Raw genomic sequence first — 26,960 nt, 5'->3', positions numbered from 1 at the left:
AATCTCCTCCTCTTTGGAGGACACCAGTCAGATTGAATTAGGACCCAGCCATATGATAACATTTTACCATAGTCACCTCTTTAAAGGCTCCATCTCCAAATACTGTCACATTCTGAGGTACTGGGGGCTAGGGATTCAACACATGGGTTTTAGGGGGGATGCACTTCAGCCCCCAGCAGTCGCTAACTACAGTCTGTAGCTGGCATCCTCTGACGGCCCAAATACACTGACCTCGGCTTCATTACCCCCTCTTCCAGAGCATCGTGAAGGACTTTGCCGCGCGCTGTGGAATGATCCTACAGGAGGCGATGAAGTGGGCACCTACAGTCACCAAGTCCCACTTACAGGTACTTTCTTGAAATCAGCAAAAAGCAATTTTGTTATGCTCCTTCCAGGGATCCAGAGAGCTTTCACAGACACAGCAAACTCGAAATAGAAACAGCACTAGTGTAATAAACAGAGACCAAAAACATTAGTCTAGTGCCTGAGAATAACAGAAGCCTCAGAGGCTGCTCTTTGGTGGGAATTCCTTGGGGGATAAGGGTGCTGGTCGTGGGTGAGGGGGGGCAGGTGCAGTGGGATCCATGGGCAGGCGGGCCCCGGGAACCTGACCACTCACACCAGGTAGGTGCCGGGTTTATGGCAGGACTTGGGGCTGCTTGCAAGACGGGCACGGGCGATATAGTGTGTGGGGAGGCCTGGCAGTCCAGCAGCAGCACCTCTGCCGCATGCCGGAGCTGGAGTGAGGCTGCTGTCCCAGTAGAGCCCTATCCAGGCTGCACATGGAGTTGCACGTGAGCCTTTTCAGACCAAAGCACTGGCTTGTGAACACAAATGACTGCAAGGTGAGCCATTGTTCTGGTCAAGCAGAGATGGACCAAAAATACCACAATATGTGAGAGGAAAAAGTCACCTGAAAAGGGATCAAAGATAAGAAAAATCCCACTAGAAGAAATCTGGCTTAATAAAGAGAAGGTGCAACGAGAGGGGCGTGTGAAGTTGACCTCAGCAACACTTGTCAGGATAAAGCTAGTTGCAGGGGCGCCTGGGTGGCTCAGTCGTTAAGCGTCTGCCTTCAGCTCAGGTCATGGTCCCAGGGTCCTGGGATCGAGCCCCGCATTGGGCTCCCTGCTCAGCAGGAAGCCTGCTTCTCCCTCTCCCACTCCCCCTGCTTGTGTTCCCTCTCTCGCTGTGTCTCTCTCTGTCAAATAAATAAATAAAATCTTAAAAAAAAAAAAAAAGCTAGTTCCAAAGTGTTTCTGGGTCTGGAATCCAGGAAGGACAGAGCAGCTAGCCCCAAGAACCTCAGAGGCTGTTTGGAAATGCATTTTGCAAGAGCCCGTGGGTGGTGCCTAGCGTTGCCGTACTGTTCCTCCTTCCACAAAGGTGTTGGAGCAGTGAGGTTAGAGCAATTGGGGAAATGGAAAAAAAAAAAAAATGGAGCCCTCCATTTGGCACTCAGCAGCTAAGCTGCACAGAGGTGGGCCTTGTAACTAGGCCATGCCTGTAGCTTGACAACTGTCTCTGTCTAGTGGATACACTGGTACTCTTCAGGCTGGGGGACTTTCTCAAACTGTTCATATTTAGGAACTGATTTTTTTTTTGGGGGGGGTTCACATGGAGGAGAGGGGCTTCAGCTCCCAAGGCGAAGGTCTAAAGAGAGGAAGCCCCCTTTCATTTCTAAAAAGGTTCATTAAACAAAAAAAGCCTACAATAGGGAGAGCTATTTATTCTTTAAGCGTGGCCTAGGAAGGGAGTGGAAAATGCAAAAGCTTGCACTGGTGTCGATGCTTCTACGAGGCCTCCGCTTGGTGTTGCCCTCAGGCCCCATTTCCCTTCCCCCTGCACATCTAGTCCATTTGAACCCCACCCCACCTGCCATCCAGCCCTCACTGCCCAGCCAAAGTGTCCCCATCCTGCCTGGGCTTCCTGCCGGCAGCCTCAGCTTGTCCTGAGCCATCGTCTGTGCTGCCCACCAGGGCGGGCTGGTGTCACTAGCAAATCTGCTCATCACACCTCCCCACTACCTCTGCTCATTAGCCACTCCCCATCACCATAGGGTCCACGGTTGGGTTTCTAGGGCTCCATGAACCCTCCGAAACCACTGACACAGTTTTGTAAGTCAGTGCTCATGCACTTTCCTGAGGGAGTCCTGTGGCCCACCCTAAACTCCCTCACCTGGCACACAAGGCCTTTAGGACCTGGCCTATCTCTGGCCCAGGCTTGCCCACCTACCATCTAGCCCCTTGTGTTTGCTGCTCCTGCAGTGCTGACCTCTGACCCCTGAGGATCCGCAGAGCAGAAGGCCTTCTCACATCTCCGGGCCCTGCCAGGTGTCCCTTTGCCCCAGCATCCCCCTCCACCGGTTGGCCGGGCAGACTCAGGCCCTTGCTCTGCCTTCCTGCTGTCCATCAGGCCGCCCCTTCACAGCAGGGCTGCACAGGCAGGAGAACTGCCCGCATGTTGACAGCAGGACCAGGACTCTGCCGCTCTGTGTTCTGGGGAGCACGGGACTTGGCAGGTGGCAGATTGTCAGCAGGGATGTGCTAAAAGAGTAAGCGGTCCTCTCAGGTTTACTGCGTGTGCTGGCCACTCTGGGCAAGTCATCCTGGTTCACACGTGAGCAATAGCCCGGCAGAGACGGGGGCTTTAACTTACTGAGGCTCCCACAGCAACGGATGGACCCAACATCAGAACCAGTGTTTGCTCTCCTACCTCACATACCTTTAAAATAAAACAGCCTTTTTTTTTTTTTCTGACTTCAGGAATATCTGAACAAACATCAGAACTGGGTATCAGGACTGTCCCAGCACACAGGGCTGGCCATGGCCACCGAAAGCATCCTTCACTTTGCCGGCTACAACAAGCAGAACACCACTCTTGGGGTATGTGTGAGCCTCCTGGGAGCCACAGGGTGAGGGGAAAACCAAAACTGATGTGGGGCTTTTTCCGAAAGCACCTGGGCACCCATGTGCCACACACACAGCTGTGCTGGCAGTAGGCGGATCCAAGTCCCATGTACAATCCCCAAGTTCAGAGAGAGTTGGGCCGTAGAACCTTACTGTGTTTTCTTGATTCATTAATGATATCAGATTTGGATTTCTGTGTATCCACAAGGAAGGAAACTGAGCTCTGGGAGACACGGTCAGCATTATCTTATAGTAACGTCGATTGGAAACATTCGCTGGATTTTCCTGTTTCAGCAGGTGCCAAAGTGCACGTGCATACACATCTCCAGCTTCGTCTTGTTCTCAGGATTCCTTTAGAGGGCAGCACATCCATGAAGTAGCACTTTCTTAGTTAAATCAGAGTTTAGGATCAAAGCAGCGGACTGACAACAGGTGATCTGACTGGCAGCATTGCATGGCGGTGTCTCCCAGCCTTAGGGCCTAGCACAGCGTCTGTCAGTCTGTCCCAGCCAAGTATGGCTGTAGGCTTCTTAACTCTGTGCCTCTTAACTCTCTCTCAGGATGGGGAGGTGGGGAGGCTGCCACCTGTCTTTTACAGACATGATAGGGCAGGGGTACAGAGGCTGAGCACCAGGGAGGGAGGATGGCCCTGTGACTTCTCACCATGGCCAGGACTCTAAGCGGGAAGCGGGGAGCCCATTAGGCAGAGCCGAGGGCCCTCAGCCTCTGTGCAGGGCCTGGGGCAGTGCCAGAGGAAGCCAATGTCTTCTCACGTCCCATGCCCTCCTTGGAGCTCTCACCAGAGGTCACTCCATGTTCTCTGAAGACATCAGTGTTGCACACCCTCAGCTGATAGGCCAGGCCCACTGCCATGAGATCAGCTCCCTGACCTGGGTCTCCACCACTTTGACGACCCAAGCAGAGGCCAGAATTGGGGATTGCTCAGAATGCATCTGACAACTCCTGGTCCTCTTTAGGCTCCAGCCAGCTGGCTTGTAAGAGGTCAATTTTGCCTAAAAGATTTAAATCTTTTTCTTTAAAAAAGAGATTTAGGTTTGGTTTTCCCTTTTCTGTTTCTGAAGAAGAAAGGATGTATTTATTGGTGTCTTCTGACTGTTGGTTGTACTGGAGATCCTGGCCAGCTGCCCCTGTTCCATGAAAAGCACAGAAGTGTGCTGGCCCCCAGAGTGACATCTCCCCATCACATGGCACTCAGGAAAGCGCCACTCCTGGGGGGCTATTTCAGAAGCGTGATTTCAGGCTGGTGGGTTGTGCTGCATCGAGACTGTCAGAAAAGCCCTGCAGGGCAGTCCTCCATGTCACAGTGCACCAGGCACGTGAGCCGGAGCAGTCAGAGTAGTTATCCAGGGGACAGAGGTGGCCTGCACTATGGCCTGCCAGTGCATTTGCTGCCCGAGGATCCTGCAGACATCACTGAACCCCATTCTGCCTGGTGAGAAGGCTACTGTTGTCCCCATTTTGCCGGGGAGTATATTCAGGCTAAGGGACAGCAAGTGACCTCTCTAGGGCCTCATAGCTGGTTGGTGGCAGGGCCAGGTTCCAGTGCAGTCCTGCTTGATGCCATAGGCCACACAGTCTCCAAAAAACATAAAGCAGTTTTATGTGACCTTTTGAAAAGTAAACCAGCTTAATAATTTTATGAGAAAATCATGTATTTTTGTTCTTGCTTATGGTTTTCTCCCCAAATTTCATATTTTCTTCCCCCGACCCTCTCTCTCCCCACTCACCTGCTCCCTCCCCCCCCCAAAAAAAACAATCCCTCAGACTTCAGCCGTTGATTCATTTTCCCCAGTAGCATCCATATGTCAAGAAGTGGATAGGTTGTCTTGGTTTGTAGTAAAAGATGCTGAAGGGAAATGTGAAAGGGGTCATCCTCGCTGCATATTCGTAATCTTCGGTGACACTGGGCAGCGCGATAGCTAGAGAGCATGGTAGCAGTGACCAGCCAGGGTTAGGGAGAGCAGTCCTCACGACCCTGAGGGATGGGAGGTGGGCTGGGGGGCTGAAGCTGAAGCAGAGGAAATGAGGGGGGTGTGGTCTGCAAAGACTTTCCCTTCTGTGGGCCGCCTTTGTACTCAAGAGTGCGCCCCTTTTGTCTTCTGCCACTAGACCCGCATTAGACCTGTGGCAGCTATTAGGTGTCTCTGAGCCCCTGCTGGCTTTTGCTCGCTCTGACACCATGCTCTCAACCTCACCCTTTACCATCTTCAAGTCACATTTACACACCAGCTCACACCCACAGAGGAGACAGCCCAGCACAGCATTTTCATTGTAGGTTATGATGATTTTCACAATAATCTGGTGATTTTATCTTTTGCAAAGGTCTGTTCACCACTGGGGATAAAAACAATCAGCAATAAATTGAAGCTATATCATAAGCTGCCTTCCAGAGAAAATTTTTCATACTAAATTTTTCATACTTTTCTTTTTCATCTTTTTTCCCTGGGACATATCAGACTAGAGGCTGTTCTAAAGTATTTTGTTTTATTAGCTTGCCAGCACTGAAGATTTCTAATAACCCCTGGATCTGAACTTGACTTCTTAATTAGACTTAGGCTTAGCCATGGTGAACATGAGAAAAACATGTAGCAATGGCCTGAAATAATTCTTGATACTTGCCTGTAGGCAACTCAGCTAACGGAGCGCCCGGCCTGTGTGAAGAAAGATTACTCCAACTTCATGGCGTCTCTGAATCTACGCAACCGCTACGCAGGCGAGGTACTTCTCCTGCCCTTGTGTCCCGGGGTCGTCGAGGTGTCCTCTTGCTCCGATGCCAGTCAGCTCCCTCCCAGTGGAAAACGCACTCCAGTCTGGAACTCACTCATTTTAGGTGGACTTGAAGGCATGAGCCCTGGGACTCACCAGCACAGTCTGGAGCATTTATGGCAGCCACTCACCACCTCTGCAGGAGGGCGATTGCACATACACACAGTCTGGCCATGCTGAAGCATTCTGTCTCTGACTTTTTTTTGTTTTTTGTTTTTGTTTTTGTTTTTTTTAAGTGGTAGCAAACATTCGTTGAGTGCCGTGCACTATCTGGGACGGTTGGTGAGGTGTATGTACTATTATTCCAACTTTACAGAAAATAAAACTGAGACTCTTGAAATAAAGTAACCTGCCAGAGTCACATAGGCAGAGCAGGGGGTGGGAACCACATCTCACTATGAGGGCTTTCGCCTTCCATGCCACACTTTAGCCCAGCCTGGCAAGTTGCTTCACCTCTTGGGGCCTCAGTTTCTTTTTTTTTTTTTTTTTAAAGATTTTATTTATTTATTTGAGAGAGAGAATGAGATAGAGCATGAGAGGGTCAGAGGGAGAAGCAGACTCCCTACCAAGCAGGGAGCCTGATGTGGGACTCGATCCCGGGACTCCAGGATCATGACCTGAGCCGAAGGCAGTCGCTTAACCAACTGAGCCACCCAGGCGCCCGGGGCCTCAGTTTCTGAATCGATAAAACACAGAAGCTCGTCTACGCCATTTCAGAGGTCCCTGCAAGTCCATCCGTGCCTAGTCTGAGTGGGGTCTCCCCTCCCCCCGTGTGACTTCCTCATTCTAGCAGTTGCTCTTCCTCTTCCTGTGGGCCCTCGGCAGGGGGGCCCCTCACACTGCTAGGCTGCCACTGACCCTAGGCTGTCACTGACCCTACATTCCTAGAGCTGAGAATTGCTCTGAGGGCCTATTCCACCTATTTTGAATATCCCCGTGGTGACAGGAAGTGTGTCTTTGGCAGTAGGTTTGGTTTTGGAAGGAGTCAGATCCCTTCTATATAGTCAAGTCTGGTAGATAAGAGAGCAGCATGCTTTTGTTGGGAGGAAAAAGTTATGTACAGCTTTAAAAATAGTGAGGCTGATCTCGTTGGAGTCATTAATTGACTCTGAAAGAATGTATTGAATCAGTCCACATCCTGCAGTCCTACTGTGGTTCTGACCCTGGATTCAGTGCTAAAATGTAAAATTGACAAGACCTCTGCCTTCAAGGACCATCTAGAATGAAGGGAATGCCAACATATATTGCTAAAAGAGAAGTTCCCCCAAAGTGTGAGCAGTGGTAACATCATTGAAATGACCCTGTCACTCTCTATACACACAAGCTGTAGTTTAAGACAGTGGGGCTCTGGTCAGGCCTTGTCTGTGTGCCTGGATTACGTGTGACTCTCTTGACAAGTGTGCTTCTTGCAGGTGTATGGCATGATTCGGTTCTCAGATGCCACAGGCCAGATATCTGACCTGAACAAAATGATGGTCCAGGAGCTGAATACAGCGTTAGACCTCAGTAATCCTCAGCACTACACACAGGCCATGTTCAAGCTGACAGCAATGCTCATCAGCAGCAAAGGTAATGGACAGAGGTACTGGGGAGCTCTGGGCTTGTTTGAAAATGAGTGTTTACCTTTGTTTTCCTTAGTGAGCTGGTGCTCCCCCAGTAGAGATCTCTGTGGTGTCTCTCAGGGGTAGAAGTAAACAAAAGACCATCATTGGCCCACCTGGTGCTCTGTCTTGTTGACTTGGGGAGGCAAGCAAAGGGTTCAGCCCGTGTTCAGTGCTTTCTCTGAACAGTGTGTGTTTGGTTGCAGATTGTGACCCACAGCTCCTTCATCATCTGTGTTGGGGTCCCCTCCGGATGTTCAACGAGCATGGCATGGAGACCGCCCTGGCCTGCTGGGAGTGGCTGCTGGCTGGCAAGAACGGAGTGGAAGTACCGGTAGGACACCTGCTGTGTTCAGCGCCTGAGGGTGGGGCTGGTGAGAGATGGAGAGAGCTTGACCTGGCTGCTCAGCTGACACGCTTGGAAACCCCAGGCAAGCCCCTTACCCTCTGGGCCCCCTCAGTCTCCTTATCTGTAAGATTGTGATATTAATGCCTGACCACCGGGCTAGCTCGCTGACAACAGGGAATATATGTTAAAAGGATCCTAGTGGCTCCTAGAAGTTGTTGTTTCTCAAAAGCTCAGTAGAGGGAGCCATTTCCCTGAGAGTGGAACACATGGGATGTGATTGGGAGAGGTGGTAGTTGTCTACAAAGCCATTTCTCTTGGCCTGCTAACTTTGGAAGGGGAAGTCTTCCTGGTATCCATATTTTTTTAAGTTGCTACTGGAGGAAGCCCCGAGGCAAGGTCATATATGCCCTTTCAACTGATTGGATGAATATCTAAGGACTGTTATATTTTTTCAAAGATCTTGTTAATTTTCGTAACAACAGGGAATTTGGCATTTTTTTCTGTGTTTCTTAAGATGACTTGAGATAAGTGGTCAAAAGGGGTGTTTTCTTTTCTTGTTTCCTGAGGAAAATGGAATATTTCCGAAGAAGGAATTAGAATGTTCCAGGCAGGTGCTGGTGGTGGCAGTAATCATCATACCTCACATTTGCCTGGGATGTTAGAACTGCATGGAGTTTGTGTTGGGCACACCATTCAGTTTGGGGAAATGTTTTGGTCCAGTTGGCCTCCATGGGAGATCACCTGGTTAGGGAGAGGCACTGATGGCAGCCTCTAAGGAGAGGGAGTCACCTGGGGCCCTGGGCTCACCGGTGGCTCCTGGACCCTTTCTCTGTGAACTAAAGTAGGCACTGGGTTCTCAGCCTGGCCAGCTCTGCTTGCATCAGGGAGCAGGCAGAATGGCCTATGAGAGTCCTGTTGCCCCCTGCAGGGGCTCTGACTGCAGGGCAATGCTCCTCATCTGTATAATGAGAATAATAGCACGGACACCTATGACATAGAGTTGCTGTGGAGATTGAATGGCTTAATTCACCTCACGGGCCAGGAACAGTGCCCAGAACATAGCAGTCTATTAGTAAATACTAACTGCTGTTTGTGGTGGTGGCTGTTGTCATTGTCAGGTGGAAGATTCTGCATTGACAGCGATCTGCCATTGTTGTCATATACACCCATGTGCCCCCCCCGCTTTTTGGGTTTCATCTCTTTTACTGCTGCATATGTTATGTGCCTCATAAAAGTGTTATTTTTGTTCTAAAAGTCAAAAGCTAGGGGACCTGGGTGGCTCAATCAGTTGAGCATCTGACTTCAACTCAGGTCTTGATCTTGGGGTCCTGGGATCGAGCCCCATCTCGGGCTCCTCACTTCGAGGGGAGTCTGCTTATCCCTCTCCCTCTTCTTCTCCCTCTGCCCCTCCCCTGCTCATGCTCTCTCTGTGTGTCAAATAAGTAAATAAAATCTTTAAAAATAATATTAAAATAAAAGTCAAAAACCTTTCAAAGAAATTAAGAAAAGGACTTTTTTAAAAGCCTTACACATTTATCCAGATAATAATTTCCATTTCTCACACTCTTCAAGTCTTCCTGTAGACTCAGATTCAATTGTTCTCTTCAGCCCAAAGAAATTCCCTCAGCATTGCCTGTAGTTCAGCTCTGCTGGAATAAATTCTCTCCGCTTTAGTTCACCTTCATTTTTTTATGCATATGGATATTTTTCCTGGATCTAGAATCCTAGGTTTACGGGTTTTTTCTTTCCTTTTGTTGCTTTTAGCATGTTAAGTACATCTATTTTCTACTGGCTTGCATTGTTTCCAGGGAGAAATTAGCAGTCATTCTTATCATAGTTCCTCAGGAGTTGCTATTGTTTGTTTAGGTTTTTCCTTTTGGCTGCTTTTAGGATGTTTCCCTTCATCTTTGATTTTTAATAGTTTGACTATGATAATGTGGTTTACTGTGTATTTCTCCCTTTGGGGTTTATTGGGCTGCTTTAATTTAGAGATTTAGGGTTTTTCATCAAACTTGGAAAACTTTAGGCCAATATTTCTTTAAATATTTTCCCCCATTTTCTTGTCTCATTTTGGGATTCCAATTATACACACACATGTGGGTGGCTTTACGTTGTCCCACAGATCATTAACATTCTCTGCAGTTCTTTTCACTTTTCTCTCTCTCCCATTTCATTTTGGTTCATTGTAATTGTTCCATCTTCCAGTTCACTGCTCTTTTTTGATGCTTTATTCTTCTGTTGTTAAGCCATCTTATATATGTTTTATCTCAGATATCATGATTCTCAGATCTAGAATTTCTCTGTTTTATAGTTTGTATTTCTCTGAGATTCTCTGTATCTTCATCTAGTTTTTTCATCTTTACCTATAAATATTTGGTCATATTTACAATATTTATTTTATAATCCTTATCTGATATGTTCTAGTATCAGGGTCATCTGTGGGTCTGTTTCTGTTGATTTTTTTTCTTTAGTGTTTTAAATGTTTTTATTGCGTTGTAGACTTTGTGTATAGAAAAACAGTGGAGACTGAGGAGCACTGCTGTTTTACTTTCCCAGAAAATAGGTCTTTCTTTTGTTGGGTGACTAAAATAAAGGTTCACTGACCCCTACCCCGAGGGGTCAGTCTTGGCAAGAAGGATAGATTTTTCCTACTTTTCACCCCACCTTCATTTCCCTTTCTCCCCTACCTCATCAAAATTAGAAAAGGGGTCATGGAAGGATTTTTATGCCAAACAAATTGCTGTTTCATTTGGAGTCTTTTGGACTCTGATCCATTTTCCCTGCCCCTGCCATGAGCAGTACCTCTGCTGGCTTCAGGTCTCTCGGCCTTTGGCAGGCCTTGTCCACCCACTTGTGTCCAGACCCAGCACTGGCCCATGAGCTGCTAGAGCTTGCTGCTTCCTGGTAAAGTCTCTGTAAATCAGTTCTTTGTGGCTTTCTTATCTGGCACTTCTCAGCAGTCCAACAGATAAGCCTGGTTTTTTATATCCTCCAGACCGTTCTTGCTGTTCACTTGGGACTGAAGGCCATCTGTCTCCTCACACTCCCTGTCCCTGCTTCTGTAAGGACCTGCTGTCCAGGCCCAGCCAACATCTTGGGAAGGCTTTTAACTTTTGTTTTTGTGTCTTGTATTGTTGGCTTCTGTTTTTAATTTTTTCTATTATAAAAACAATGTATGTTCGTTATAGAGAAGTTGGAAGATAGGAGTGTAATGAAAAAAACAAAAATTATTGATCACTCCAACTTTAGAGAGACAATTGCTGATGGCATCCTGATGGCTGATGGCATCTTCTGCATTCCTAGAGAGATAGAGCTATGAGTTTGTTGGGCTCATCTCAGCATGAAAACCCTCTTTGTGAGAGTCTGGGGCCCATATCGCACTAAGATGGGAAAGACCTCTGATCCCTTGGTATGGTGCTCAAATTCATGACCCAAAACAAATGAACTAGCCCCACCCGGACCTCCACCCATCTGTGTCCAAATCTCTGTGAATGCCAACATAGTCCTTCCCTCTGCTCAGACAAAATCCTTACCATCATCCCTGACTCCCCTTTTGCACTTCCCACAAATGATCCTCAGCAAATCATCTCAGATTTACTGTTCTACCTTTAAAGTATATCCAGAAGCTGACCACTTCCCAGCATCCCAACTGCTGCCTCCTGATCCCAATCTCCATCTCCCGTGGACTAGGGAGGCAGCCGCTGGCCTCCCTGCTTCCACCTGGGCCCTCTCTGCCTTCTCCACACATACACAGAGTGAGTCAGTAAAATATGGGTCACATTAGGTCCTTCCTGTGCCTCAGACCTGTCAGTGCTGCCCATGCTCACTCAGAGTAGAAGGCATACTTGTTTCTATGATCTGCAAGGCCCCTCTGCCACCTCAGCTTTCTTCCCCTCTGCTCCCCTTGCCTGCCCTGCTGTAGGCACACTGGGGTCCCTGCTGCCCCTGCCCTCCAGGCATGTTCCTGCTTTAGGCTTTTCCCTCTCTTGGCAGTGCTCTTTTCAGGCAGCCAGGAAGCTGCATACCTCACTTCTACATCTCCTCCAGGGCTTGTCTCAGCTGTACCCTGTCCACCGTGTCTAGAATATCCCACACATATGTCCATTCGTTCTTCTGAGCCCTTTCATGGCTGTTTTCCCCTTAGCTTTGATCAGCATCTGATATCTAGATCTTACTTCTCTTGCCATCTGTGACCCTGCCGTAGACTGGGTGGATGTTTGTCTTGTTCACTGCTCCATTCCTAGAGCCTGGAGGGGAAGCAGCCAGGTCCAGAGGCAGCAACCAGATGTGTTTGTTCAACACATGAGTGGGCATGCCACTTTGCTGTGGCTCATCAGCCCTGGAAGCCTTGAAGTTTCTTCCTCTAACATAAGACTTATATTTAGCTGCAGGAAACAGAAACTGGGCACAGTTCCTTGACCACCAGCGGCTATCCTCCTGGTGTCAGGGACAGCTCATTTATATCCTGGCTCGTGTCTGCGACTCTGCCACCCTGAGCATGTGGACTTGGTCCTCACCTTCAGGACCTCCAGATGGCTTCTGTGCCTCCATGCAGGAAGGAGGGCAGAGGACGCTGGCTGCCATGGCCTTCGCCCAGTTGATGCCCACCTGCTGTTTAGTGCTAATGAGAAGCATTGGCCACCCTAACCAGCAGAAGCCTGGGTGAGGGTACCTGTGACTAGTCACTTGGCCTCCCTGAATAAAACCATAATAAAGAAGGAGGGGATGGATACTGGGCAGGGAGCCAGGGCATTCACACCCCAAGCACCAAGCCTCGGTTACCACCTCTCTGCAGTGGGTCTGAATACCCTTGAAGGAGCTGCCAGGTATTGTTGGGCCAAAAGCAGAGGCTGCTCCCCTGCAGAACCACCCGGTGGCAATTGCAGACTCAGCTGGGCTCCCACAGTTATTCCCTAGGCTGGTTAGGGGCATGAAGGTGATGTTCAGGGTCTGTGTTGGGTGGAGAAGATGAACTGGGCTCCAGACCCAAAATCCAGCCCTGCCTTTGCCAGATTAGAGGCCTCAGCAGGTGACCGCACCTCTGCAACCACAGGTGCTTCAGGATTATTAGGAAGATTCAACCAGGTTAAGCCTGTTGAGGGCCCACCCAGCACTAGGCCCGTCCCAGGTGTGCTGACACCACAAAGCAGGAGGCCAGCACCTGGCCTAGTGATATTTCAAGAATGGGCTTTTTGGTAGAAAATGGCTGGGAAGTTAGATCATAGGTGATCTTTATTTTTTTGTTCATTCTTTCCTTGGTTTTCTAAATTTTTTTTAAAGATTCTATTTATCCGAGAGAGAGAGATATCATAAGCGGGGGGGGGGGGGGGGGGGGGGAGGTAGAGGGAGAAGCAGACTCCCTGCTGAGCAGGGAGCCCAATGAGGGACTCAATCCCAGGACCCTGGGATCATGACCTGAGCCGAAGGCAGACGCTTAACCGACTGAGCCACCCAGGAGCCCGTTTTCTAAATTTTGTTCGTTAAATATGTATTCTTTTTTTTTTTAAGGGGTGAGGAGGGGCAGAGGAGGGGAGAGAGGGAATCATAAGTAGGCTCCACCCCCAGCGCAGAGCCTGACACAGGGCTCTATCTCACGACCCTGAGATCGTGACCTGAGCCGAAATCAAGAGTCTTAACCAAGCTTAACCAGCTGAACCACCCAGGCGCCCCGAGCATGTATTCCTTTTATAATTAAACAACAGTAAGTACCTTTCTGTGCTTCTCAGAGACACTAACCACCATTGCATACTTGCAGTTTATGCGGGAGATGGCAGGGGCCTGGCAGATGACAGTGGAGCAGAAGTTCGGCCTGTTTTCCGCGGAGATAAAGGAAGCGGACCCCCTAGCAGCATCAGAAGCCAGTCAACCCAAACCCTGTGCCCCCGAAGTGACCCCCCACTACATTTGGATTGACGTATGTGCTTCCCCAGGTCCCGCCCACTATAGCTTCGAGGTCAGGGGCTCCCCCTGGGGCCAATGGCCCAGTAAACACAGAGCTCCAGGTTTAAGACTGCCTTACCTGGGGACAGGGGCATGGCTATTCCAGCCTTCTGCCCAGGCCCTTGCCGGACTCGTTGTGCTTGCCCTAAGACCCCCACCCACCCTCCTATTGGCGCAGAGCCCCACCTCGCTGGCTGTACTGGCTCTGCGGGCGGGTGGGCCAGGCCCCCCGCAGAACAGCATGTTCTCTTCCCACTCAGTTCCTGGTGCAGCGGTTCGAGATCGCCAAGTACTGCAGCTCTGACCAAGTGGAGATCTTCTCCAGCCTGCTGCAGCGCTCCATGTCCTTGAACATCGGTGGGGCCAAGGGGAGCATGAACCGGCACGTGGCAGCCATCGGGCCTCGCTTCAAGTGAGGGGCTCTCCTCTCGTGGTGGTGGCAGGGATGGCGTGGGGGAGATTTCTGTCAGAGTTGCTGGTGCAGTAGGCCCTCTGCAGGGGAGGTTCCCACGCTTGGTCTTTTTTTTTTTTTTTTTTTACCAGAAACTGATCAAGCCCTAGTACCTGCAGGGCCCCTGGGAAGGGGATCTGAATGGAATGATCTGGCCCGCCATGCCCTTCCAGGGCTGAGGAAGTCGGCCAGCATGCTGTCCACAGCAGGGGAGTGTTCAGAAAGATGGTTCACTCATGGACCTGGGGCAGCCAAATGTTGGGCAGCCTTTCTAAATTGGTTGGGGGTGGATGGCAGCAAAAGGATTCTGGTGTCATAGTGGTGAGTGGAAAACAGCAGGTGGTGTGGCAGAGCTCAGGTGTGACGAGCTCAGACTGGGGGGCTGGCAGTGGCTTTGGGCAGGTCCCTTTACCCCTCAGAGATGGTCACAGAAAACTTCGGATCATGCTGACTACACCAAGTCGACTTTTGCCAAGTCCTGTGCAAAATACTAACCACATCAGGGGATACCCCCTTTTGGGGGGTGTGCGGCCTAGTAGGGAGGCTCAGGCCCGGTGCTCCGGTCAGGGGTGCTGTGCACACAGCAGGCGGGTCAGTCTGGCCTGGGGAGGGCCTGCAGGTGCCTGGGTCATCAGTTAGAAGGACGGTGAGGGTAAGCTACTCCTGCCTGGACCCCTTCCTGCTGCCCACTGCCAACACCAGCTCTTTCTGCCCCTCCCCTGAGCTCCAGACCCATGTTCCTGCAGCCCCCGGGCACCCCCTGGGACCATGCTTCTCAGACCACTGTGGGGAAGGGCTAGTAGTCTTTTCCCTCCATTTCTAGTCCATCACAGACATGTACCTTTATAAAATGCATGAGAATAAATTACTGGAAAAGACTTCACACTGGACCCCCATAGGAAGGTGCAATTGCTGTAGAAATGAGCAGGTACCCCCTCTCGGTTTCCGTACTACCTCATCACAGACCAACACCATCTGTAGATGCCCATCGAGTAGCCCTGGCCTGGCAGAAACCAGGTGCTCAGTAAATTTCCTTTTCTTTCAGCTTGAATTAAATGTTCTACCTTTGTAGCCCCTATAGGTGACTGCACTCAGAAAGTAGTTTGCAGGTAGTTTGCAGATAGACAAACTTCTGGCCAAGGCAGATAAACACACAAATTGTTCATTTACCCCAGTTAGAGTGAAGGTTTTAAAAAACAACAACAACAAAAAACCCTGTCTTAAGACATTTCTGGTACAATAAACCATGGTCCTGTCCTCCAAGAGCTCTGTCATCCAGAGACGTGCCCTGAGCCCAAGGGCCGCGTGGTTTGCACAGGAGCTAGGGACTCCTCGGGCATTCCTGGGCAGCGCGCTCTGACTTGGCCCTGGCGTTCTCTCGCAGACTGCTGACTCTGGGGCTGGCCCTCCTGCACGCCGACGTGGTCCCAAACGCAACCATTCGCAACGTGCTTCGAGAGAAGATCTACTCCACCGCCTTTGACTACTTCAGGTACCCCCCGAGCTGTGCTGCGCGCAGGTGTCCCACACCCCAGAAGTCCTGGCACAAAATGGCGTGGCCTGATTTATGTGCTGCCCTCCTTGTTCGGTAGCTCTGGTGGCCCTGGGTTCGAAAGTCCTCAGCCCTGTGCTGTCTTTCCACGTGTGTGCTTAGTTAGAGCTAGCCTCCCTACGCAATGTACGCAAGTTTTCCCCCAGTTCAATTGACTGAAGAGATTAACTGCATCCATTTAACTTTCCAGTTCCTCTGAATGGTTACTGCATGAAGAATTGCTTTGCTAGCGCGCAGGTTGTGTTGTATAGAGACAGCTGCGGCTGCGCGATCAGCCACAAGCACGCCATTCGGCCGAGCGCTGTCCACGGCACTGGGAATAGTGGTGGAGGTGGCCATGGGAGGACTCAGAAAATCATCCCGCTTTTTTCCATGAGAATGAGATCGTTGTTGCTGATGACTAGCGCCAGGCTCACCTTTTGTCATTCAGAGACCACTCATGTCTGCTCTCACATGCTTTTATAATATGCATGGCTTCTAGTCCCAGAGTCCAGGCACTCAATTCTTGTCCTCTTGTGGTTGTTTGAAGTTGCCCCCCAAAGTTCCCTACTCAAGGAGAAAAGAGGCTGCGTGAAGACATAAGCATAATGATTAAATTTTGGACAGCCATGTTCTCAGACAAGAAGTACCTGACTGCCAGCCAGCTTGTTCCCCCAGGTAAGCCTTGTCCTCAGCTGGGCAGCTGCTCCTGGGTGGTGGGGCCGAGGCATGGGGGCGGGCAAGACAGTGGTGCGCAGTGGGCAGCCCTGTAGGAGCCAGGTCAGAACAGTGAGGGTCCCGCCGAGCCTGCTGCACGGTCACCAGAGACCCAAAGCCTGTCCGGCCACCACTGGTCCTCCAGCCTCAGCTGACAAGCATGACTCAGTGCAGAGGGCCCTGAGCAGAGGCCACATGGCATAACTTCTCCCAGCACTAGCCCAGTTCACCAGCCCCAACTGCATATCTGACAGCCCATCCTGGGATAAGGCCCGTGTGCCAAGATGAATAAAGCACTGTCTACTGTCACCTGGTAGGTGATGTCAACATGAGGAGATCGTGGGAGCACCCCTCAAGGACAGGCCCTGGCCCACCGGAGTTAGGGAGCCAGAGAGAGTTTTCTGGAAGACGTGACATGTGAGCTGAGTCTCCAGGGGTGAATAGGAGCGAGCCAGGGTGGACAGGGTTAAGGAAAAGGCGCTACAGTGTAAGCAAGCAGCAAACCACAAAGAAACACGTTCCTATTTCTCTGAGCACGAAGCTGATTCCCCAGCACAAAGTAGGGCTGAGGAGCGCAGTTTCTGCAGGCAGACCCCCAGCCGACGACCTGACTGCAGGGAAAGGAAAGGCAAACTAAAAAGCAAGCACAGAGATTTTCTGAGGCGGCATCCTGGCTTCACGGAGAGCAGGGCCAGCAGCATTTCTCACCTGCCCGCACGGCCCGACTCACTGCTCTGTTGAAGGGCAGCGTGATGCTGGCCGAGAGAGCTGTTGGTAATTGATCAGGATTGCCACCCACATTTGTTTTCTTCTATTTTAAAAGCTAGGAGAGGTGCGCCTGGGTGGCTCAGTTGGTTAAGCGTCAGACTCTTGATTTCAGCTGGGGTCACGATCTCAGGGTCGTGGGATCGAGCCCCGTGCCGGGCTCTGCGCTCAACGGGGATTCTGCTTGAGATTCTCTCTCTCTGCCCCTCCCCCACACATTCATGCATGTACTCTCTCTCAAATAAATAAATAAAATCTTTTTTTTTTTTAAAAAGATTTTATTTATTTGACACAGAGAGAGAGCACAAGCAGGGGGAGCGGCAGGCAGGCAGAGGGAGAGGGAGAAGCAGGCTCTCCGCTGAGCAAGGAGCCTGATACAGGGCTCGATCCCAGGACCCTGGGATCATGACCTGAGCCGAAGGCAGCCGCTTAACCGACTGAGCCACCCAGGTGCCCCAATAAATAAAATCTTAAAAAAAAAAAATTAGGAAGAATATAATACATTTTAGTAAGCTTTCTATGTAGAATGGTTAAAGAAACTTCCCCAGGGCACCTGGCTGGCTCAGGCTGTAGAGCGTGTGACTCTTGATCTCAGGGTGGTGAGTTCAAGCCCCACCTTGAATGTAGAGCTTACATTAAAAAAACAAAAACAAACACACACTTCCCAGAGGTTGGTTTATTCTTCAGATCCATCAACACCATGTCTTTCCCTCCCTGCTCTTCCACTGATCACCTTATCTCTGGTGAAAATCCAGACGCCTCATTCTGGAAGCAACAATGTGTTTCCCTACAGATAACCAAGACACCCGAAGCAATCTGGACATAGCAGTCGGCTCTCGGCAGCAGGCCACTCAAGGCTGGATCAACACCTACCCCCTGTCCAGCGGCATGTCGACCATCTCCAAGAAGTCAGGTCGGTTGAAGGTTTGCTGATAGGTCCCTCCGGTCTGAGTCACATCCTGGCGGTTCAGACAGTGAGCAGAGCGCTGAAAGGCAGCTTCCTTTGGGTTCTAGAAGTGAAGGATGGGCCAATGAACTCAGAAGAACACACCTGGGCCTTCTGTCTCCTCCACAGGCATGTCCAAGAAAACCAACCGGGGCTCCCAGCTGCACAAGTACTACATGAAGCGGAGGACGCTGCTGCTGTCCCTGCTGGTAAGGTGACACCCATCCTATGCCCACAGCACCGGGAACGGGAGCAGAGTGGCACATGGGTGCACACAGAAGGCATATTGATGTCTCCTCTCACCAGGCCACCGAGATTGAGCGTCTCATCACATGGTACAATCCACTGTCGGCCCCGGAGTTGGAGCTGGACCAGGCCGGAGAGAACAGTGTGGCCAACTGGAGGTCCAAGTACATCAGCCTGAGTGAGAAGCAGTGGAAGGACAACGTTAACCTCGCCTGGAGCATCTCTCCTTACCTGGCCGTGCAACTGCCAGCCAGGTGGGGCCCTGGTCACAACTGCCTGATGAGGGCCTTGCCAGAAGTCCAGTACCAGGGCACCTGAGTGAGGAGGAATATGATGTGGTCACTGCCAAGGACGGTCGGGGAAGTGATCTTAGAGGCCTGGTCCTCTGCCCTAGATGTTGACCCAGTCTTTCTGTGCAGTGGTTACACAGCACAGACTCCTGCCTGGAGTGCCCCAGTACCCCAGAGCCCATGCAGGAAGCGTCAGAGCACATTCGAGGAGGATGGGAATCACATGGAGGCTGTCTGTCACTCCAGGGAGGCAGGCCTGGGGAGCCTTTGGTTTGTTCCCACAGGTCTTTCAGCAGCAGGCTCCTCAGATTAGGTGGCCAGCAGCCAAGTGCCCTGTGAACTCTCCTCTTGTAGCTCTCCAAGGTCAGAACTCTTAGACCAATGGTAGCCAAGAGGGGCCTCCCAGGACCCTGTGTTAAGTCCCCCAGAAGAAGTGCATCTATCCCACATGCAGGGGTGGACATTTCTTCCCCATGAGCCCACACTTGCCTACTTACTGCTTCCTCCTGGTCCTAATTCAGTCCTCTGGATCAGGACCACAGCCTGGAAGGTCCATGGAAGTCATGGAAAGTCCACCTTTCCTGGGGCGGTGACCCCTGAAAACTTGTACCCACCCTCCCATCTGCTGACGTACCTTCCGGCCTACAGGCTGCCACGCCATAGGTGGGCTGCTTTGGCACCAGGGCAAGGGGCTGTTCTGAAGGCAAGGACTATAAAGGGGGGCGTCCTTTGATTGGGGAGCTTGAGATCGTTCTGGCATTCATGTCATAGCCAGTCATGATGCTGTTTATTGTGAACACTCATGGTCAGAGTTACCAGTACGTCAGTAGCGTAGTGTTTGGGTGTCACTTGGCATTAATCTGCATCCCTCCAGTTCAGGTTTCCCTCTACCTGCCTCTCTTCCGTGGAGGTGGGAGAGGCCACCCCACCCACACCCTCCGTGTGCCATAGGTTTAAGAACACAGAAGCCATCGGCAATGAAGTGACCCGTCTCGTGCGGTTGGACCCAGGAGCTGTTAGTGACGTCCCCGAAGCTATCAAGGTAGTTAGTGTAGCACGCGCTGGGGCCTGGGCTCAAACTGCACAAGAACAGAAATGCCTCCCAAATGCCTGGAAACTAGAACTGTGACAAAAACCTGGCAACCTCAGCAGGATAATGACTTTTCTAATTTCCTGTGTTTTCCATTTCTCAAGTGAGGCCTTTATTATGCTTATAGTAGAAAAATACTGAGTGTACTTTACCCAAGTTAAAGTTATGCTACTTTACATCATGTATCAGAAGCATTTCCCCACGGTGTTGTAAGTGCTTCATCGTCATCACTTTGGGACCGCCCCTGAGGTAACGGGGTGGGCCGGGTGTTCCCGAGGGGCGTCAGGGCCTGCCTGTGCCAGACCGCCTCCCTGCTTCTTCCCAGTTCCTGGTCACCTGGCACACCATTGACGCCGACGCGCCCGAGCTCAGCCACGTGCTGTGCTGGGCACCCGCCGACCCGCCCACGGGCCTCTCCTACTTCTCCAGCATGTACCCGCCGCACCCTCTCACCGCGCAGTACGGGGTGAAAGTCCTGCGGTCCTTCCCGCCGGTGAGCCCGCGTCCTGCCTGAGTCGGCCTCGGTGGGACCACCAGGCAGTGCTGGGGTGGAGACAGGAAGGACGGGCTTTATCTCAAACTTGATGTGGGCCTGGTGAAACATGGGTCCATCTTAGAGCAGGTCTGCATCCCCGCTTCTGTTCAGGCGGTCAAAGACAGATTTGAGTTCTGATTCAGATACGTTAGGAAGTTGACTTGAGTTTGGTGCTAGTTGTAGCTGTGTGGGCACAATCGCCCAGCCGTGGGCTCTTGGGAAGCCTGGGAATCCCATGTGACAGCCACAGTGACAGTGACTCACCGAGGCCCCAGCACACGGGCCTGCTGTGACCTCAGCCCTTGTCCCCGAGCAGGCCCCCAGCAGTGAACACACATGGGCGGGCCCTTCCCCTGTCCTCATTCCTTTTGCTTTTTCTCACCCATCATGTGTTTCAAGCCATCGGCCATTTTCCTTGCTGTCCTCTGGGTTTTCCCTGGTTCTCAGTCCTCTGCAAGACAGTGTCCCATGGGCTGAGTGACAGCGGGGCCATTCCAGGTTGGAGTGGGGCCCTGGGACAGCCATCTGTGTTGCTTTTGTTTTCACTGTCCTGGAGGTAAGGAATTGTCTTCCCTTCCTGGAGGTCATGATTGCTCATCCACCTCCTTTGCAGGACGCCATCCTGTTCTACATCCCCCAGATTGTGCAGGCCCTCAGGTATGACAAGGTAAGGCTGTCCCAGCATGTGCTGTCCCTTCTGAGAGCCGTGCCGGGCGGGGGGGGGGGGGGGGGGGCCCTCGGCAACAGGGATGGGGCCTTGGGAGCAGGGTCTCTAAGCTCTTCTCACACACACCCCCACACACACCGGCCACAGGGTGCTCATGGTCAGGAGGCCCTCCTCACCCCGCCTCACCCTGAGGCCCCGTCTTGCTGTGCAGGGTCAGTGGGCTCTAGAAATATTGCCCGCCACTTCCTCAGTCCCTGAATCCAGCTCCCTCATCTCTTCAGTGGGAAGCAGGGAGGGTCAGACAAGATGATGTATGTTTGGTGTGCTTGGGCTGCCAAAGCAAGGAACCACAGAATACGGGGGTTAAATGTATTTCTCACAATTCTGGAGGCTGGAAGTTGGAGATCAGGGTTCCCATAGGGTTGCTTTCTCTTGAGGACTCTCTCCTTGGCTCGCAGATGGCTGCCATCTCCCTGTGTCCTCATGTGGTCTTCCCTCTGTGTGTCTGTGTCCTCATCTCTTCTTATAAGGACCCCACTTGGACTAGATGCCACCCTAATGATCTCATCTGAATTTAATCACCTCTTTAAAGGCCCGTCTCCAGACACCGTCACACTGAGGCGTGTACGACTTCAACCCATGAATTGGGGATTGGGGGGGCACAGTTCAGCCCTGCACGTATAGCATACCTGTACGTGAGATGCCTAGCCCAGAGCCTGGCACAGAAACACCCCCCTGACACGGGGCTGACCACAACCCCGAACCCACACTACCCGTGCTTCATCCCAGCAACCCCCTCCACCCGTGCTCGAGTCTGAGTCCAGCAGCAGTAGCCGCCCCTTTCCCGCTCCTGCCGATTCCGCTCCGCACTGCATGGGGCGCCAGAGCCCGCTGTGTCAGGCTGAGCCCTTGTGGCAGTGAGCACTGGCCAGGTGTCCCGGGGCCAGCTGCTTCCCCACGGATTGGCAGGATGCTCTGGCTCAGTCCACAGACCAGAGTGCTTCTAGACCTGTAGCCAGCCTTTAAAGACTGAGTCCTGTCTTAGCGCGGTAGCTGCCAAAAGCCCTCCAACTCTGAGCAGGTAGTTTTGGTACTGTGCCGGAGTTTATTCACCAAGCCAGGGCCCAGCACTTGGGGGCCCGTCACAATGCGCCTTTTCTCCAGGCACCCATTTCCTCTCCCTCCCCTCCATCATCTTCTCCCTCTACTCTTTGTAAAGAGTCTTTGCTTCCACCCCAGCCCTAGAACGCCTAGCTCCCCAGGTGGTGTGCTCCATGCTCTGCTCTGCCCGTGGCCGCGGGGGCCTCCATGGGCTGCCGTTCGCATAGAGGCGTGGGTGGGGGCTGCGGCCAGCGTGTGCGAGTCAGGCGGGCTGCTCTTGGTTTCATTTGGCCATGATTTTACATAAGCTGTTTACCACAAAAATCCTGATACATTTTTTTCTCTTTTTTTTTTTCTAGTTTTCAAAATTGGGTTAATTCCTTGGCATTATCCAAAAATGACTATGAGTTTTTCTCCTTTTTTTCTCCCACATATCATTATAAACTCATGGATTTTGATGTGTTTGGTCTGTCTCAAGCCACTAGTTATTTTTGATGCCCACCTTTCTGACTCCTGGGAATCCCCAAGTGTCCCTTCTTTGATCGTTAGTCCTTGATAACCTTGTTTTCCAGGAAGGACAAGATATTCTAGGCTCTTCTTGTTTTCTGCCTCAGACCTGGAATCACCCATTTTCCAAGGAACTCCAATTCATTTTACTGAGACAACATAATCTAAACGCTAAGAATGGTCACTGTCATTGAGTTGGTCATGGTTTCTAGGCCTTTGTAGTAGATAGAGCTTTTTGCTTTTGTTTTTTGTTTGTTTTGTTTTTTTAGAGGAAATACATCATGAGATTATACTAATTTTTTTTTTTTTTTAGTATACTAATAATTCCAATTCAAATGTAGGATTATAGTTTTTTACTTTAGTTGAGTTTATGTTTGAATCTTTTAATACTAAAAATATTGGTTTCTAATAACATTAACATACTATTTCTTTGCATTATTCCACTATATTAATAGTTTCAAAGTAACAATACTTATATTATTACAACACAATTACTAAAAACTGGGTCAGATTTTTTTGTCTTTTGTTCTTGGTATATTTTCCACTGGGAACATACAGTCAGATTACTCGTTTTTTGTTTTTGTTTTTTAATTTCATCATCTTTTCGGCAAAACCATAGGCAAGTCCCTAGATTACTCAATTCTTTTTTTATTTTTTGAGAGAGTGTGCGTGCGCAAGCAGGAGGCAGGGAGAGGGAGAGAGAGAATCCCAAGCAGGCTCCACACCCAGCACAGAGCCCGACGTGGGGCTCGATCTCACGACCTCAGGATCATGACCTGAGCTGAAATCAGGAGTCAGATACTTAACCGACTGAGCCACCCATGTCCCCCGCAAATTACTCAATTTTAAAGTCACTTGAAATGATTCTTCTCTGTGAGGTTATGTCAACTCAAGACTCAGCTAGCTTCATTGGTTTCTTTCTTGCTTTCCATTTCTAGGGTTTTTGTTGTTGTTGTTTAAGTCTGAGCTTGATGGGATACAAATGTATTTGCTTATATTGTTTTTAAGAGAAGGATAAACCAAAACTAGTAAAAATGGCTGAAGAGGGAGCAGACAGGATGGAAGTGGCCATACTTAGTAATTTTTTTGACTTTGGAATTATCTCATTGCTTGTATAATTAGTTATAAAACAAACATGGATTTGTTTTCAACCAAATTGTCTGGCAAGGCAGATAGTAAATTCATTAAGAACCGCACGGGGATGAAATGCTAAAACCTTTCCCAAAGCTAGAAGGCTCCATGGGCCTCAGTGACTGATGACACTTCCTCCTTGCTCAGACGGCTGCCTGCCTCCACCTCCCTGTGATAGTGTGTTCATTACTTCTTTGAGTCCCCTCTGTGGTATCAGCAAAACTGACCACATTACTATCGTAAAAGGACATAACTCAGGAACAGCCAGGTGGAAGGGCAGCATTGGGCAAGGGATGTGGGAAGGTTGCAGAGCTTCCATGCAGTTTGGGCGCATGGCTCTCCCCACACCTCCACCAGCCCAGAAGCTCCGCAAACTTTTATTTAAACACACTATAAGTTGAACATTCATAGTTTATCTTTAGATCCTTTTGCTGGGCTCGCATTGGGAAATTATTTGAAATTTGACCTGCTTGGTAAGCCCACCCAGCCAAGTTGAGGACATCTATCCAAAGACTACTTTACCAGATGCAGGGGCCACAAACTACAGTGGTCGGGGGAGAGGCCACTCCTTCAGAAGTCTTCCAGAAAGGCCAGCACCTTTTTTAACTTTTGGACAGGGTAATTAAAACTGGAGCTACGAGTAGCAGAACATGACTAAGAAGGAGAAAGAGGAGAGGTCCTTAGGATAGTGGTCATGGTGTGTCAACTCATGAAGAAGTGTCTGTGTGTTAGAATTTTCTGGAACTTGCCCATCACTGTGGAACATTGTTCCAAACAACCAGTTTATAGCTGAGTTTAGGTACCCAGCCTACTCATTCCTCGTACTTGACAACAGCAGAAATTGAGAGTTCTGGTTCTTAGAGAGTTATGGTTCTTAAGAGTCCAGGGGAAAGCACAGAGGAAACAAAAGCTGGCTCCTTCCTGTTTTGCAGACCCCACCGCCTGGGGCCCCATCTGCCCCAGCTAGCAAGCTAGAACTTGGCCTAGCCCCTGGACTGGGCTCACACATCCCTGGGTGCGCTTGCTCACACAGCCGGAAACCACTGGTCCTCACTTCTTGCTAGGTCCTCAAGTGCTGGGAGTCCACTCCTGCACTGGGTTAGAGTCTCTCTCAGTGCAGAGGTGTCCAGGCCTGGGCTGATGGTGACCCTGCTCTCCTATAGATGGGCTACGTGCGAGAGTATATTCTGTGGGCAGCATCCAAATCCCAGCTTCTGGCACACCAATTTATCTGGAACATGAAAACTAACATCTATCTGGATGAAGAAGGGCACCAGAAAGACCGTGAGTATTTGTCACCTTCCCTCAGTCCTCACCCCCCTCCAGAGCCCTCCAGAGCCTGTGCTGCCCCAGCCCATCCCTCTGCGTCCCATCCTTTAGTGGGAACGCCTCATCTTTAACACCCAGCGGGAGCAGGACCCCCTCCTTCATGAAGCCTTTGCTAACCTCACCTGCAGACACCCTGCCTACCCTGGCAGCTCCCCAAGCACATGCAAGAGCTTCTTCTCACCCTGCCCTTGACCTAGCAATTCCATGTGGGGACGAGGCAGCCACCCAGGGCAAACAGTTCTCAAATAGAGCTTGTCCACATCTTCCCACCCTTAAAAACTAGTGAGGCCCCCGGAGAGCTTTGGTTTACACAGGCTTTAGTTCTCAATGTTAACCAGTGTTGGACAGTAAAACCAAGACATTAAAAAAAAAGATAAGCATGTTAACATAAATAACATATTTTTGTGAAAAATAATTCAAAAAGGAGTGAGAGTGTTGCTTTACAGTTTTGCAGATCTCTTTAATGTCTGTAATGTCATAACATCTTTCTGCAGTAAAAGACAGCAGGATTCCCATTCCACTTCTGCATTTAACCTGTTGGAATATGCTGTTTTGGTTGAAGTCAATGCAGGGAATTCAGCTTCACGCAGACATGGAGCTGGAAAAGGAAGGAGGATTTTAGTTGTCTTTCTGGTCACTACAGATAGTCTCAGTTGATACTGCACCAAACACAAGTGATAGGTTCTTAATGATTAATTGTAACGTGGATTTGAACTCATGTCAGCGAGTTTCTCATGCTCTTTCTTTGAAGTCCACTGGTCTACCCAGCGCTCACACCCACACCCGCCCCCCGCAGGACTTTGCAACATTAAAAATCACACATGTGAATGCCCCACTGCTCTTACAAACTAGAAACATTTTCAAGTGCTGGGAAGCTGTCAAGCTCACAGTCACAGATGCAGGTTTCCCAAAACTTAGTCGTTTTCCTTAAATGGCAGATTCACCTTGGTCATTTTCAAGAAAATACCTGTCATATACCTAAGTCCAAATAACTATATTTTTGTCCGTCGGTCACTCTTCTAAGTAAAAATGATGTTCCCTGAAACAAGAAGTTAGTTCAGTTGGAAAGTCCAACGCAAGGCGCTTTTCCACGGGAGCACAGCACCTGCGTACTTCACACGCGGCCGACTGCTGCGTGACTTCCGTGTCATCACACAGAGCATCACAGAGATGTCTTCGGGGTAGAGTGTCATCAAATTAGTCCTTGCTTATTGCCTCACCAGGGACATTCTTAGTGACACTGGCTTTTGTTCACACCACGGGAGCAGAGCCATGAGGATCCAGTGACCACTAGCATCTTGGCCGACTGTTTGTGCCCAACCTCGCAAGCATCTACACAGCAAGGAGGGCAAACAGCCTATCGGTGTGGTTTTGACTGGGGGTTCTTGAAGGGTCCCAGGGACCCTCCAGGCAGTTAGAGACCACACTCTCGGGGCAGCTGAGCTGGCCTGGGTGCTGGGGAACACCTGAACACCTGGACTGCACATCTGGCAAACGTGGGGTTTCCTTGAGGGCCTTCGGTGGCCCAGCTGCAGGCTCACCCTCTTGGTTTCTCTGTCAGCTGACATCGGTGACCTCTTGGAGCAGTTAGTGGAGGAGATCACTGGCTCCTTGTCGGGCCCAGCCAAGGACTTCTATCAGCGGGAATTTGATTTCTTTAACAAGATCACCAACGTGTCAGCCATCATCAAGTAAGTGGCATCTCTCAGTCCTGGCTCATGGGAATTGCCTGGAGGACCCCCGCTGATTCTAATGAACAGCCAGGGTTGGGAATCTCTGCCCTGGCAAGTCAGGTCTCTTGGAAATAGAGCAAAATGCACAGCCATGCAAATTTCAGAAAACCTATCATAGTTTCCTTCTGGATAGTGTCCCGTAGTTTGAGGCCACTCTGCTCTCTCCAAGTTCTGAAGGGACCTAGGGTATTAGGAAAACCAGACTCCTTTGTAGCTCCCAGTGTCGTTTTACTGATTTACCTCCTGGGCCGTCCATGTATGAGGGCTGACGCCATCCTTGGGCATTGGTGGCCCTGCCTGTTTGGGACGGGGCCCTGGAGTCATCAACTGGCCAA

At 50.4% G+C, this 26,960-nt stretch overlaps 1 protein-coding gene across 1 annotated transcript in view; it reads left to right on the top strand.

The window, feature by feature from the left end:
- The window catches only part of PI4KA (phosphatidylinositol 4-kinase alpha), a 118,472-nt gene that overhangs the window by 82,969 nt on the left and 8,543 nt on the right, over nt 1–26,960 (top strand). The window contains exons 28-44 of the mRNA XM_032397543.1: nt 258–347; nt 2,766–2,885; nt 5,556–5,648; nt 7,109–7,265; nt 7,504–7,631; nt 13,402–13,560; nt 13,847–13,998; nt 15,422–15,529; nt 16,119–16,246; nt 17,844–17,963; nt 18,126–18,205; nt 18,303–18,496; nt 19,484–19,574; nt 19,948–20,115; nt 20,771–20,824; nt 24,727–24,847; nt 26,454–26,583. Coding sequence (XP_032253434.1) covers nt 258–347; nt 2,766–2,885; nt 5,556–5,648; nt 7,109–7,265; nt 7,504–7,631; nt 13,402–13,560; nt 13,847–13,998; nt 15,422–15,529; nt 16,119–16,246; nt 17,844–17,963; nt 18,126–18,205; nt 18,303–18,496; nt 19,484–19,574; nt 19,948–20,115; nt 20,771–20,824; nt 24,727–24,847; nt 26,454–26,583 — 2,093 coding nt within the window. The remainder of the gene's footprint in view (nt 1–257; nt 348–2,765; nt 2,886–5,555; nt 5,649–7,108; nt 7,266–7,503; nt 7,632–13,401; nt 13,561–13,846; nt 13,999–15,421; nt 15,530–16,118; nt 16,247–17,843; nt 17,964–18,125; nt 18,206–18,302; nt 18,497–19,483; nt 19,575–19,947; nt 20,116–20,770; nt 20,825–24,726; nt 24,848–26,453; nt 26,584–26,960) is intronic.

This window comes from Phoca vitulina, unplaced genomic scaffold (assembly GCF_004348235.1).
Source record: "Phoca vitulina isolate PV1807 unplaced genomic scaffold, GSC_HSeal_1.0 scaffold100, whole genome shotgun sequence".
NCBI lineage: Eukaryota > Metazoa > Chordata > Mammalia > Carnivora > Phocidae > Phoca > Phoca vitulina.
The sequence above is the reverse complement of the archived record's forward strand: the minus strand, read 5'-3'. Positions and strand labels throughout refer to the sequence as shown.